Raw genomic sequence first — 15,422 nt, 5'->3', positions numbered from 1 at the left:
AGATTGAACCTGGGACTTTGGAGCCTCAGGCATGAGTGTCTGTTTGCATAGCCAGTATGCTATCTCCCCCACCCTGGTTTCTTTTTTTTTTTTCCTTTTTATTAACACCAGGGTTATTGCTCCAATTCTTCCAGAAACTACGCTTTTTCTCTTCTTCCTTTCTTTCTTTCTTTCTTTCTATTTTATTTGATAAGACAAAGAGAAATGAAGAGGAGAAGGGAAGATAGGGAGAAAGATAGACACCTGCAGACCTGCTCCACCAGTCATGAAGCTTCCTAACTGCAGTGCGAGGGGGGAGTGGGGGAGTGGAGGGGGGGTGGGCTCACACCTGTGTCTTTGTGCATGGTAATGTGTGTGCTCATCCAGGTGTGTCACTGCCTGAACTCTAGAATCAAAGCTAGTCATCATTGTCTGGCTCTGTTTCACAAATTACACCTACATTCTAATAAAACCTATGTTCTTAAGAAAAGAAAATCAGATTCAAGTAGAAATGTACATACTAAAAGGTGAAGATTAAAAATGTCTCATCCGGGAGTTGGGCGGTAGCGCAATGGGTTAAGCGCTGGTGGTGCAAAGACGCATAAGGATCCCGGTTCAAGCCCCCAGCTCCCCACCTGCAGGGGAGTCGCATCATAGTCGGTGAAGCAGGTCTGCAGGTGTCTATCTTTCTCTCCCCCTCTCTTCCCTTCTACTCTCTATTTCTCTCTGTCCTATCCAACAGCGACGACATCAATAATAACTACAACAATAAAAAACAAGGGCAACAAAAGGGAATAAATAAATATTAACTATGCAGCTATCAAGAACAATGAACCCACCTTCTCTGACCCATCTTGGACAGAGCTAGAAGGAATTATGTTAAGTGAGCTAAGTCAGAAAGATAAAGATGAGTATGGGATGATACCACTCATCAACAGAAGTTGAGAAAGAAGATCTCAAAGGGAAACTAAAAGCAGGACCTGACTAAATTGTAAGTAGGACACCAAAGTAAAAACCCTGTGGTGAGGGGTAGACATGCAGCTTCCTGGGCCAGTAGGGGGTGGGAGTGGGTGGGAGGGATGGGTCACAGTCTTTTGGTGGTGGGAACGGTGTTTATGTACACTCCTAGTAAAGTGTAGTCATAGAAATCACTAGTTAATTAATATGAGAGAGGGAAAATTAATTGTATGTCTCAAAGTTTTAAAAACACAGACTGAGTCTTTTTAAATATATAGGCTGTGTGTTTGATATGCAGACACTCTCAAAAGCCTAGACCAAGTAGATCAGAAGCAACCAATAGCACAGCTATATACAAGATACTGGGTACTGTACAGCAAACCCTAACAAAAGGACTTTTCAAAGTTAACCCAATTACCAAATAATGTGATAACATTAACTATCGATTGTCTTTTTGAACCCTAAGACAGCAGGAACCTCATATCTCCACTATAGAGCCTCTACTTCCCCCAGTCCTGGAACCTTAGGATAGGGCCCACTTCCCCGCATGCCTCTCCCAATCTATATCAAATAATATTGCATCTGCCGATTACAACCTAATCAACACAACGATTGCCACCTCAACATACTTCAGCTCAGACTGTGTCCAGAGACTTCAGGTGTGGAATGACAACCCTTCAGCTTCATTACTCGGGTGAGACCTTTCCTTACATAGTATTCTCTAATTCCATCCCAGGTGGTTCACTTTCTAACAAAGACTCACCAGTTTATACACCAGTTTCTGTGAGAGAGAGCATATGTTCACACGTATCCATAAACTACTGCAAAATATATACCTGAAAGCAGAAGTACACTAGAGTTTGCAGTGAGTACCCCCCTAACACTTCCTCTCCACTATTCCAAGCTTTGGGTCCATGATTGCTCAACAATTTGTTTGGCTTCGTATGTTAACTCTCTTTTCAGTCACCAGGTTCCAGATGCCATCAGGATGCCGGCCAGGCTTCCCTGGACTAAAGACCCCACCAATATGTCCTGGAGCTCCGCTTCCCCAGAGACGTACCCTACTAGGGAAAGAGAGAGGCAGACTGGGAGTATGGACGGACCAGTCAACGCCCATGTTCAGCGGGGAAGCAATTACAGAAGCCAGACCTTCTACCTTCTGCAACCCACAATGACCCTGGGTCCATGCTCCCAGAGGGATAGAGAATGGGAAAGCTATCAGGGGAGGGGGTGGGATGTGGAGATTGGGTGGTGGGAATTGTGTGGAGTTGTACCTCTCCTACCCTATGGATTTGTTAATTTATCCTTTCTTAAATAAAAATAATAATAAATAAATAAATATTAAAAAATTAAAATTTAAAAAAAAAGAAAGAAAATGTCTCAGCCAAGAGACTTAAGGAAATTGCATTCACTCCTGCTTCTTGATCCCACCTATAAAGATGGTTTTCTGTTCCAGAAAATTCCCTGAGCTGCATTTGGAGAAAAAGGTTTTCTGGCTACCCTGCTTTTAACTAGACTTAATTAAATTTCATAAATTTGATTCACATTTTGTGCTCTTTTAATAAATATATGCACAATGCCAAATAGTCTTTGCAATCACTATTAACCACAAGTCCTGCTACTTGAATTAAACAAAAGGAAGAAATTTTTGTTTACCTAGCACACAAGTAATTATTACCTCTATTGGCAATAATAAGGAAAAGTTAACACTTAACACATGTCATGATCTAATTGACTCAACTAAACTGGTCAGTATTATAGTCTACATCTCCCTGGAGCTGGCAAAACTTACTTAAAAAAAAAATCCTTTCAGGATCCTTTAATTATTGAAAGTTCTAAATTTCCTTATTATAAAAATGAAAGGTTTTTCTCTGTATTTCTCATGTTTCCTAAAACCCATAAAAACCAATGGTTGCCTCTCCGTGTATGGTTTCTCATTGAAACATGTCTGTAATTGTAAATGATTGAAAATGATAAACTGGTAAGTTATGGCACAATCATACAATGCAGTATTAAGCTGCTGGAAAAAAAAAAACTAAAAGGCAATTAGTGGTCCTGTTTTGGTTATATTCCAGGGGCCCATGACCATACTAGTTCTTCTTCTTCTTCTTCTTCTTCTTCTTTTTTTTTTTTTTTTACCCCCTGAGCCTGACATCTGATGTGCAGGTGGATCTAAGTTTTCAGCCACCAGGTTCCAGATGCTAACATGATGCCAACTGGACTTCCCTGGGCAGATAACTCCACCAATGTGTCCTGGAGCCCTGCTTTTTGCTTTTTATAAATAAAAATTTTAAAAATAAATAAACTAAAAGGCATTTTATACAGGTTACTGAATGATCTCAAAGATGTATTTTTCTTTTTCTATTTTATTCATTTTCTTTCTTTCTTTTTATTGAGGGCTTAATGTTTTACATTCCACAGTAAATACAATAGTTTGCACATACATAACATTTCTCAGTTTTCCACATAACAATACACCTCCCACTGGGTCCTCTGTCATCCTTTTCCAGGACCTGTACTCTCCCCCCCACCTACCCAACCCAGAGTCTTTTACTTTGGTGCAATAATATTCTTTTTTTCTTTTTATAATGAAAGAGAAAGACACATGGAAACACACACACACACACACACACACACACACGACCCCAGAGCTGCTCAGCTCTGGCTTATGGTGGTGCTGAAGGCTGAACCTAGTAACCTAGAACCTGAGACATGAGTTTTCATAACCATTATACTGTTTCCCTAGCTGCCCCCCCCCATGTTTTTTTTTTTTTTTCAGTAAGAAATAGTAAAGAATGCTGGACTAGCAAGGTAACTGGCCGGGGGGGGGGGGGGGGGGGTTGCCTGTTTTGCCATGTGTGAGTACCAGGTTCCAGCCCACAACATAGCAAAAAGGAAAAAAGAAGGAGGAGGAGGAGGAGAGGGAGGGGGAGGAGAAAAAAAGAACACTATGTATAAGATCCTACCAAGCCAGTTTCTTTTAAGAGGAAAAATATATGCATATGTATTTTCAGCTAAATATGCATTAAACATCATTAAAAGGATAATAAGATCTGGTAACAGCTTTACCTCTGGGGAAAAAAAAATCTGAGACACAAGGTTAGCAATAGAAAGTTTAACTCATATACCCTTGAAAACTATTTATCATGTGAATGAATATTATCTTTTTAAAAACACACATACAAAAAAAACCACAAGGTTACCAAGAAATTACAAGGTAACCAAGAAATTACAGTATAATACATATAAATAATATGCTGACTCACTATCAGCAAAACTTAATCCTTTCCATTTTATAATAGTGGTGGTAGAATACTGTGCAAACATTATCTCACATCATTATACACACACACACACACACACACACACACACATATTTTGCCTCTAGGGTTATCACTGGGGCTCTGTGCCTGCACTATGAATTCACTGCTGCTAGAAGCTATTTTTTCCCTTTCGTTGCGGGGAGCCAGGGGCTTGCACCAGGATCCTTACTCCAGTCCTTGTGCTTTGAGCCCTGTGCACTTATCCAGTGCTACCGTCCAACACCCACCACCCCAGCATATATTTCTAACATAATTTTCTGGACTTAAACCTGCTCTAATTACTCTTGTTCTTTCTTTTTTATTTTTTTAATTGTTAGTATTGAATAGAGACATTGAGAAATTGAGAGAGGAGGGGGTAGATAGAAAGGGAAAGAGACAGAGAGAGACCTACAGCCCTGCTCCACCGCTTTTGAAGCTTTTCCTCCATAGGTGAGAACCAAGAGCTTAAACCCAGGTCCTTGCACATGGCAATGTGTGTGCTTAGCCAGGTGCACCACCAACTGGCCCCCCCTAATTATTCTTTAAATAAACAGAGAAACTACCTGGCCCCTTAGCAGCTAACACTCCTGCTCTTAACTATAAAATGCACAAGTAGATTTCATATGTGTGATGTGCACCACCAACTGGCCCCCCCTAATTATTCTTTAAATAAACAGAGAAACTACCTGGCCCCTTAGCAGCTAACACTCCTGTTCTTAACTATAAAATGCACAAGTAGATTTCATATGTGTGAATGTTTTTGCTCTTGAAAACTATTTGAGAACAAAAGCCATTATCTGAATTTGATAAAAGCATAAGGAAAAGATCAGGTGTTTTCCTTATAGTGAAGCAATACATTACAAGAAAGAGACACATTAAAATTTAACTTTTTAGTGATCCAGAAAGTAATTCTGAGGGGAAAAGTGTTAAACTGAAGCATGAGATACTGAGCTCACTCCCCAGCATTGCATATTCCAGAGTGATGTTCTGGTTCTCGCTCTCAATATCTCTCTCTTCTTCTTCTTCTTCTTCTTCTTCTCCTCCTCCTCCTCCTCCTCCTCCTCCTCCTCCTCCTCCTCCTCCTCCTCCTCCTCCTTCTTCTTCTTCTCTTTCTCATGAATAAATATTTTTTCAAGTTTAAGTTTTTAAGTCTTTGTAAAACTTGAAAGACAGAAACAGAGGATCTCTGGCACCTGTGATGCTGGGGACTGAACTTGGAATCTCATGTTTGAGAGTCCTTCCGGGTCACCAAAACACCATTCTGTTTTGTTTTGTCACCAGGGTTAATACTAGGGCTCAGTACCTGTAAAATAAATCTACCACTCCCAATAGTAATCCTTTCCATCTTCTTTCTTTCCTTCCTTCCTTCCTTCCTTCCATTTCTTCCCTCCTTCCCTCCTTCTCATCCTCTCCTTTTTTAATAGAGAAATAGGGAGGAATAGGAGAGAGAAGGAGAGAAACAGCACTCACTGCTCCACTGTTCATGAACATTCTCTTTCCAATTTCACCTCAACCATCTCTGAAACTTCTGGCAGTGAAGCAGTGCTGCAGGTATCTTTCTCTCTTCCTCTCTACCTCCCCTGTAAAACTTCTCACTATGCTATCAAAATAAATAACTAGCTGGATAAATATATGGGTGGATGTTGGGAGTGGTGTGCAAGACTCCTACTTCTTTCTCCCACTCTGTGCTGTGTTGCATATGTTTTCCTGTCACAGAATATAATTCTAGTGCTATGGTGATAAAAACTATCTGTCTAGTGCTCTGCCTCTCTCTACCTGAAGTAAAAAGAATGAAAAGTCAGCCCAGGAGTGGTGAAATCACACATGTGTTGGTGCTGGGGGGAAAAAAATACTCTACTGACTGTGACAATAGCTTAGTGGAGGGCTTGAATGTGTGAAGTCACAAGCTCAATCTTCAGCACCAAATATGCTGGGAAAGTGGCTCATGTTCTCTCTCTTGTCTCTCTCTCACTTGCTCACTTGCTCCTTTTTGATCTCTCACTCTTCTCATTAGTTAATAAACCCTTTTTAAAATACCCTGAAAGAGCAAGTAAGTACCTCAGATGAGTAAACTTAGGCAGCAAAGAGGACACTTTCAATGAAGGATGAAGAAAACTGTGTCAGAAAGCAACAATGAAAGATTGAGCGCACATGTTACAATGTGCAAGAACCTAGGTTCCAGCCCCCAGCACCCACCTGCAAGGGGAAAGCTGTGAGTGGTGAAGCAGTGCTGAATCTGTCTCTCCTTCTCTCTACCTCTCTATCTCCCCTTACTCTCTCGATTTCTGGCTGTCTGTATCCAATAAATAAAGATAATAAAAACATTTTTTTGAAAAAAAAAGAATAAGTGAAAGAATAATCCATATACAGACTGAATGCAAACAAAGCCTCGAGAATAGAAAATTGTGTGTTTAGAGGAAAGGCTCATGGCAGAAAACTGAGGTTGAACAGAAGGCTGAAACTAGAGCACAAGGGCTTATATACCATGATAAGGGGACTGAACTATTCACTACAGACATCTGAATGTTTTTTTAAAAATCAATCTTTCAGAAAGATTTTCAAAAAGAGTACACCTAACAGAATAAAAATAGATATTTTAAAGAAAAATTGAAAGGTCAGAGGGCACTTAACATAATAGACAGTCAAGCCAAGGAAGGCATCATCCACTCACTGGTTACTGCATTTATACACTATCCCTATTGGAGGCAGAAAAATAGATTAAGGATCAGCTCCGATGACACTGCAATAAAGGCAAGTAGAAAACATTTGGAAAACAATCCTCCTCCCAGAGAAGAAAAAGTAACAAGATAGGGGCTGAAGAAGGGGGAAGATGAAATAAATCTAAATGATTTGCAGTTGGCTTATAGATCTTATAGTTGAAGATCATTTCTTGAAGCATAGACTAGAATCACCTCAGGGAACATTTCACAAGACATTCTCAGGGCAGCAAAATAACTCACTGAAATAGAATGCTTGCTTTAACATGGGCACATTGTGCCAATTCCCCGCTACTCTGAAGAAAGCTTCAGTGCCATATATGATGTCATTTTTTTTTCTGTCTACCACTGTCTCTGTCTTTTCATCTAAAGAAAAAAGTCAGCCTGCAGCAGTGATGCCCCCCTTGACAAAGAAAACACAAAAGGGAAGAAAGAGAAAGAGACAGAGAGATCCTCACATTCACAAGATGATTTAATATTTCAGGAATTTCAAGTATTCAAATATGATCCCTACTTGACCATCTTGGAATGACGTATGACCTCTTTACCCACTGATTCCATTATCCTCAATGTGTGAATGGAATAAGCATGGCCATCCCACACAAATTCGAAGAACACCACATTTTTCCTTGCAATAACTGAAGAGATATACATCCATATCACACACACAAAAAAAGTGTTTTTAACAATGTATTTGATGTTTTGGTGGTTTTTTTCCTTATCGGAGGGGTTTGATGGTTTATAGTCAACAGTAATATACAGTAGTTTATACATGTGTAACATTCCTTATTTTTTCACATAACACTCTAACACCCCATCTAGGTCCAATTCCATCATCATGTTCCAGGACCTGAACCTCTGACCCCTACCCCTCACCCCAGAGTCATTTACTTTGGTGCAATACACAAAATCCAATCCAAGTTCTACTTTTTTTTTTCCTTTCTGTTCTCATATTTCAACTTCTGTCTGAGTGGGATCATCCCATATTTATCCTTCTCTTTCTGGCTTATCTCACTTAACCTGAATCCTTCAAGCTCCATCCAAGATGAAATGAAAAAGGTGAATTCACAAAAAATATTTTTTAAATGGTAAATTCACCATTTTAATAGCTGAGTAATACATACAATTCCTCTCCACAAGGAGAGGAATTGGAGGGTCATAGGGTAAGTCCACTTCTAGCCTTCTTAGAGTTCTCCAGACTGCTCTCCACAGGGGTTGGACCAATCTATATTCTAACCAGCAGTGCAAGAGGGTTCCTTTGTAGCCACAACCTCACCAGCATTTATTGCTTCTACCTTTTCTGATGTATGACATTCTCACAGAAGTGAAGTGGTATCTCATTGTTGTCTTTATTTACATTTCTAACAATCAGTGACTCGGAGCATATTTTCACATGTTTGTTGATCTTTTGGGTTTCTTTTTTGGTGAATATTCCATTCATATCCTATCCCCATTTTTGGATGGGGTCATTTTTTTGTTGTTGTTGAGATTGGTGAGCTATTTATATATTTTGGTTATTAGCTTTTAGTCTGATGTATAGCATGTAAAGATCTCCCATTCTGTAAGGGGTCTCTTTGGGTAGTGGTTTATTTTGCTGTGCAGAAACTTTTTTAATATTTTATTTATTTGTTAAAATATTTCATTTATTTTAATGAGAGAGATACAGAAAGACTAGAGAACCAATCAACTCTGGCTGGTGGTGGTGTAGGGGACTGAACCTTGGACCTTTGGGACCTTAGGAAAGAGATACAGAGACAGAGAAAGAAATAGAGACAGAGACAGAGTGCCAGAGTCCTACTCAATTCTGGCTGGTGGTGCTAAGGACTGAACTTGAGATCTAGGGACCTTAAGAATGAGAGTCTCCTTGCAAAACCATTATGCTGACTCCTTAGCCCTGTCTTTTTTCTTGTTGACCTAGAAGAATTCTTCACATTTGTGGGACTTTCACTTTTCTTTTTTTTTTTCCAGGGCACTGCTAAGCTCTGGCTGATAGTGGTGCTGGAAATTGAACCTGGGACTTTGGAGGCAGAAGCTTTTTAATTTGAGGTAGTTACTTTGGTTTATTTTTGTTTCAGTCTTCCTTACAAATAGCACTGAAGATGCCTATAAAATTTAGGTGGAAAAGAGTGTTGTCAATATTTTCTTCTAAGTATTTGATAGTTTCTGGTCTAATATCCAACTCGTTGATCCATTTGGAATTTATTTTTGTGTCCGGTAAAATAAAGTGTTTCAGTTTCATTCTTCGGCATGTTTCAACACAAATTTTCCAATACTGTTTAAGAGACTCTCCCCATTTAATAGTCTGGGCACCTTTGTCAAAGATTAGATGTCCATAGGTGTGGAGGTTTTTTTCTGGGCCTTCAATTCTATTCCACTGGTCAGTGTGTCTATTTATGTTCTAGCACCAGGCAGTTTTGATTATAAGGGTCCTATAATACAATTTGAGATCTGGGAGTGTGATACTTCCAATTCTGTTCTTTTTTTTTCTCAAAACTGTTTTGGCAATTCTAGATATTTTCTGGTTCCAGATAAACACTGGTTAGGGCCTTGATGGGGATTACACTAAATTTGTATATGGCTCTGGATAGAACATTCATTTCGATGATGGATTCTTTCCACTATTTTGTGTCTTTTTCTATTTCCTTGAATAGTGAGTGACATAATTTTCAATATACAAGTCTTTCATACCTTTTGTTATGTTTTTTTCCTAGTTATTTTACTGTTTTTGTTGCTACAGTAAAAGGGACTGACCTCTGGATTTCTTCTTCTTCTGACTTGGCATTTCATGAAGGAATACCAACAGCTTTTGTATGTTCTTTTTATAACCTGACACCTTACCATATTGCCTGATAAAGTCCATGAGCTCCCTCCTGATTTGTTAGGTTTTCCTATGTATACAATTATATCACATGCAAATAATTTGACTTCTTTTTTTCCAATCTGTATCCTTTTATTTTTTTAAAGTATTTATTTATTTATTCCCTTTTGTTGCCCTTGTTTTATTGTTGTAGTTATTATTGTGGTTGTTACTGATGTCATCGTTGCTGAATAGGACAGAGAAAATGGAGAAAGGAGGGGAAGACAAAGAGGAGGAGAGAAAGATAGACAGACACCTGCAGAACTGCTTCACCGCCTGTGAAGCAACTCCCCTGCAGGTGGTGAGCCAGAGGCTCAAACCAGGATCCTTATGCCGGTCCTTGTGCTTTGCACCACCTGTGCTTAACTCACTACGCTACTGTTTGACTCCAGATCTGTATCCTTTTAATTCCTTCCTCTTTCCTGATTGCTATGGCAAGAATTTCCAACACTATGTTGAATAGTAATGGTGATAATGGGCAACCCTGGTTAGTACCTGATTTGAGGGAAAGTGCTTTTGGTTCCTCACCATTGTGTATGATGTTGGCTGTAGGTTTGCTATGTATGGACTCCATGAGGTTAAAAATTTTCCATCTATTCTCATTTTGTTTAGTGTTTTAATCATGAAGAAATGTTGGATTTTGTCACAGGCTTTCTCTGCATCGATTGAGATAATGGTGTGGTTTTTGTTTTTCTTTTATTGATGTGGTGGATCACAATGATTGATTTACATATATATTGGACCAACCTTGCATCCCTGGGATAAATCCCACTTGCTCATTATATACACCACTATGTTCATCAGAGATATTGGTCTGTAGTTTCCTTTTTTTTTTTCTTTTGAGCAATGACAAATTTAAACAGAGCCCTAAAACTTAAGTACAACAAATGACCACAAATTAGAAAACACTGTAAAACTGAAATTTGCATGTTCTCACCAGAATGACAAGAATACAGACAGTTTATCTGGCTAAAAATGTATGTATTTTCAGTCTTTTTTTTTCTTTTGGCTGACAACCAAAACAGACAAAAATAATGAGTGTATGACCGTGTGTGTGTGTGTGTGTGTGTGTGTGTGGGTGTGTGTGTGTGGGTGTGTGTGTGTGTACGCATGTGCATGTAGCCAGGGTCTTGTGCATACATGATTTCAGTTTGAGACAGTTTTTTCATTCAGATAAAAACAGAGAAATACCACAACAGTGGAGTTACCTCCAATGTCATAGTACCTCCTATGTGGTGCCATGGCTTAAACCTGGGTTCCACACATGGCATGAGTTATTTCTCCAGCCCCTTCATGACATCTTTAAGGGAAAGAAAAACATTGGCAAGCATAGTGAATGTTGGCCTTAGTGGCAAATTAGTGATTTTTTTCCTTAAAAAGTCAAAGCATGAACTGGTAAGCAAACACAAAGAAAAAAGTACCTGGTTGACGGAATTAGGTTGAGTATCCCATTGAGAACATAGTTGAACTCTGCATGATCCTGAGCCACAAGTGCCACCAAGCCTTCACAGGATGCTGTTTGAACCACTACATTGTCGCTGCAGCACTTCTCCCACAACAAGTTCAAAGCAGGAGTCTAAAATCAAACCAGTGATTCAAAGAAGTAAATGAATATAAAACCCACCAGTCCTTCATCAAAGTACAATTTGTTCATAGGAGGCTAGTTTTCCTAAAGAAAGATGATGCTGAACATCATTCCATTCATAAAGCAAACTAAAGAGAGGTACAGGATATGTTCTCAAATAGCAAACCTTTCTCATCTAGTCTTTGTTTGGAAGTAAGGCTTGACTGCAGACAGAGCTATGGCATGAGTTTAAGCAAGATTCCAAAACAAATGGGCAATCAAAACTAAGTCATGTTTCTAGCACATTGCTCTGACCAGCAATCTGCGGGTTCTGTGATTACTAACAAAAACCTAGAAAGACTACATAAAAACAGAGGGTCTAGTTTTCCCAATTTCTTAGGAACCATGACTACAAAACAACAAACAAAAACTCTCACTACTGGGAGTCAGGCGGTAGCGCAACGAGTTAAAGCGCATGTGGCGCAAAGCACAAGGGCAGCATAAGAATCCTGGTTCAAGCCTCCTGCTTCCCACCTGCAGGAGAGTCGCTTCACAAGTGGTGAAGCAGGTCTGCAGGTGTCTATCTTTCTCTCCCCCTCTCTGTCTTCCCCTCCTCTCTCCATTTCTCTCTGTCCTATCCAACAATGACGACAACGGTAACAATAATAAACAACAACAATAAAACAACAAGGGCAACAAAAGGGAATAAATAATTTTTTTAAAAAACCTCACTACTAATAATAAACTCATTTGAACATATTGTTTATAGTTTTAAAGTGTTTTTTTAATTTTTTTCTTTTTTAATATTTATTTATTCCCTTTTGTTGCCCTTGTTTTATTGTTATAGTCATTACTGATGTCGTTGTTGTTGGATAGGACAGAGAGAAATGGAGACAGGAGGGGAAGACAGAGAGGTGGAGAGAAAGATAGACACCTGCAGACCTGCTTCACCACCTGTGAAGCAACTCCCCTGCAGGTGGGGAGCTGGGGGCTCAAACAAAGTATTTTTTTTTAAGATTATACACTTAAGATTTTTTTTTCCTGCCCCTCTAGCATACTAGGAAAATATGTAATTTTAAGGAAATAAATTAAGGTTCCTTAGTTCCAAAAGAATAACATTTGTGCCCATTTCTTCAACATAGCCAGCTCTGAGACTCTCAGCATCCCAATATAACAGAACAACACAGTAAATAGTCACTGGAAGAAGGAAATAGTTACATTGTATTTCTTTTATGAAGAGGTAAATTTTATTCACCTCAGACAGAGCTATCAAAAGATTCTAAATGCAATTGCTCCATGGTTAAGCAAGAAAAATGAAAAATAAAAATAAAATGAGCAAATAAACAAATAGCTGCCTCAAGTGACATGTCCTCATGAAAGAGAGCATTTGTTTATAAATATGAGGAAACATTTAGTTACAAGGATTTGACATTCAGTAAATCCTGTCAGTTTAAGTAAAACCACTAGATCTTCTCAGAGTATACAGCAGGATTATAAGAAGGATTAAAATCAGGCTTGAGAGAAAATCTAATTTATATGACTCCATACAAACACCAGATAAATGCCAATTAGTGAAGTGTGTCCCTACACTTAATTTCAATATGTCAGCAGAAGCTGTAAAGAAATGTAATTTGGAGTAGCTAATCAAAAGAGATTTGAGAGAAAAATAGATCAGTTGGGTGGTGGGGATGTATTTCTATTAGCTATGTTCTCCATAAAGTTGACCTAAAAACATCTATTTAGTGGAATTTCCTAACCAGCATGTCAAAACATACAACACTGCTCAAGCAAAACCCAGTGAACTTAGCTCTCAGCATTCCCCTGTCCAATGTGTGGTGCAAGATGAACCATCTAGTTCCAACTGACAACGTATAAACTGTCCAACTTAGAGCTTACATTTGAAGGTTCATAAAGCTGATGAAATCCACACCCAGAGTTACTGGCTGATTTAATTTTGTAAATAAAAAATATTCCCTGCTAAGGTAACCCTATCAACTTTCTCTAAAGCAGTGCTGACCCACAGGCCACCCACATTGTTTTCTATCAATAGAAGAATTTTTTTTAATATTTATTTTATTTATTCCCTTTGTTGCCCTTGTTGTTTTTATTGTTGTAGTTATTATTGTTGTTGTCATTGTTGGATAGGACAGAGAGAAATAGAGAGAGGAGGGGAAGATAGAGAGGGGGAGAGAAAGACAGACACCTGCAGACCTGCTTCACCGCCTGTGAAGCGACTCCCCTGCAGGTGGGGAGCCCAGGCTCGAACCGGGATCCTTATGCCAGTCCTTGTGCTTTGCGCCACCTGCACTTAACCCGCTGCGCTACAGCCCAACTCCCTAGAAGTAAGAATTTTTATCCGCCCCCCCACCTACATCCACTCCTTGTATATATTGTAACACATTTTTAAGTTTAAGAGCTTGAAAAAATGCATGGCAAAAAAAAAAAATAAAATAAAATAAAGATGAACCTCACAGTTCAAAATCATTTCTATAGTGGCCTGAACTATGTAGTCCAGCTGGTAGGAATATCTGAATAGAACCAATACAAAGAAATTTATCACAAACCTGGTTTGTAGATTGGTGGATCTTTTCTGAAAGACCATTTTCCTTCAGGACTGCAGCAATAAGATGACCCACAGCCTAAAATACAACCAAAATTGAATACATTCCCTCAGAAGGCCTCATCAAATAGTGCACTTGAAATTTAACGAGTATCCATACTAGTTGTTATGGTATAACAGTTAAGTGTTATAAATCAAATCCCTAACTGAATGTGTGTAAGTAGGAGGTGCTGCATTAGAGATTCCACATGCATAATTTCTAATCTTCATAACAATTCTCAAGGTAAGCATTTTATCTCAAATTATATCCAGTGAGCAAGCAAATAATATTTCATGGATATTAAGAAAAATCAGATTTTAAGTTCCAGTTGCTATTCCTTAGCATTATAACATAATTTTAAAATGCTAAATCCATTAAACCATGAGACAAATAGAAATCCCATAACTACCAAAGTCATCTTTGTAGTTAAATGAAATCCACCATGCTTCACCATGTCCTTGGTAAGATTCATCCCTTTCATCCCTATCTCCATGACAACAGCCCACAAAGACCTAAGACATTAACTTCCCATTTCCACCACGAACACTGTCCCTCTTCAAGGTTCAACAACCTGAATTTCTTTACCATTTTCTCATAGGTTTTGGTGCTTTAATAATTTTTCCATCTTGGGCCAATGAAATATCTTACTCAGATAGTGTTTTTTGTTTGTTTATTTGTTTGTTTTTTGCCATGTGCATGATCCATATTCAAGCCTGGTCCTCATGGCATTGAAGGAAGATTTGGTACTACTATGACCTCATTGACTCTTGAGACTGTCTCTATCTTTGAAATAATGATAATAATAATAATAATAATAATAATAATAATAATTTTCAGTCTTAAAAATATCTGAAATTTTCTGCTTTAGCCAAAAAAAAAAAAAAAAGTCCCAAATAAAATGTAAAACTCTTAGAGGAGTGTTAGTTACATAAATTCATAAATATCATTCCCTCTTACTATCACTCATGGCTTTGCAGTACTACCAAGAATGGCTGTCTTAAGAGTCTGCAGGTGACCACAATGACACCCATTCACTTTATGGGTTGGGGAAAACTTTGCTACTATAACACTGATCATGCGTATGGGGACCAAAGTATGATGCAGCAACGAGTACCTAACAGTCTTTCACAAGGTCACCAGAAAAAGCACAAATAAAGATGCAGCACCATTCTTTTGTTTCTCAGACATCACATGTTGGGAATGATTTAAGACCTCAGTGCTTATTGACCTCCATTTAACCATACAGGTCATTCATTTACATGAATGTTTACTTCAATTTATCCCTACCTCTTAGTTAAAGATAGTATTATGAACTGAGAATCATGAATAATTTGGGCTCCCGCATCAATTATATACCATATTTCACTGCATGTATTTTGGCATCAACTGCACGATGTACCACTATTTTATGCATTACTAAGAAAGGGAGAAAGACTGTGAATTAAT

General features: G+C 38.6%; 1 protein-coding gene across 5 annotated transcripts in view; it reads right to left on the bottom strand.

The window, feature by feature from the left end:
* The window catches only part of FOCAD (focadhesin), a 327,910-nt gene that overhangs the window by 287,422 nt on the left and 25,066 nt on the right, over positions 1 to 15,422 (bottom strand). For all 5 annotated transcript variants that reach the window (XR_009552025.1, XM_060199634.1, XM_060199636.1 and 2 more), the window contains 2 exons: positions 13,941 to 14,015; positions 11,234 to 11,388 (listed from right to left, as the gene is read on the bottom strand). Coding sequence is in view for 3 of the 5 variants with exons in the window: in XM_060199634.1 (XP_060055617.1) it covers positions 11,234 to 11,388; positions 13,941 to 14,015 (230 nt within the window). In the remaining 2 variants the exon portion in view is untranslated. The remainder of the gene's footprint in view (positions 1 to 11,233; positions 11,389 to 13,940; positions 14,016 to 15,422) is intronic.

Source organism: Erinaceus europaeus, chromosome 10, assembly GCF_950295315.1.
Source record: "Erinaceus europaeus chromosome 10, mEriEur2.1, whole genome shotgun sequence".
NCBI lineage: Eukaryota > Metazoa > Chordata > Mammalia > Eulipotyphla > Erinaceidae > Erinaceus > Erinaceus europaeus.
The sequence above is the reverse complement of the archived record's forward strand: the minus strand, read 5'-3'. Positions and strand labels throughout refer to the sequence as shown.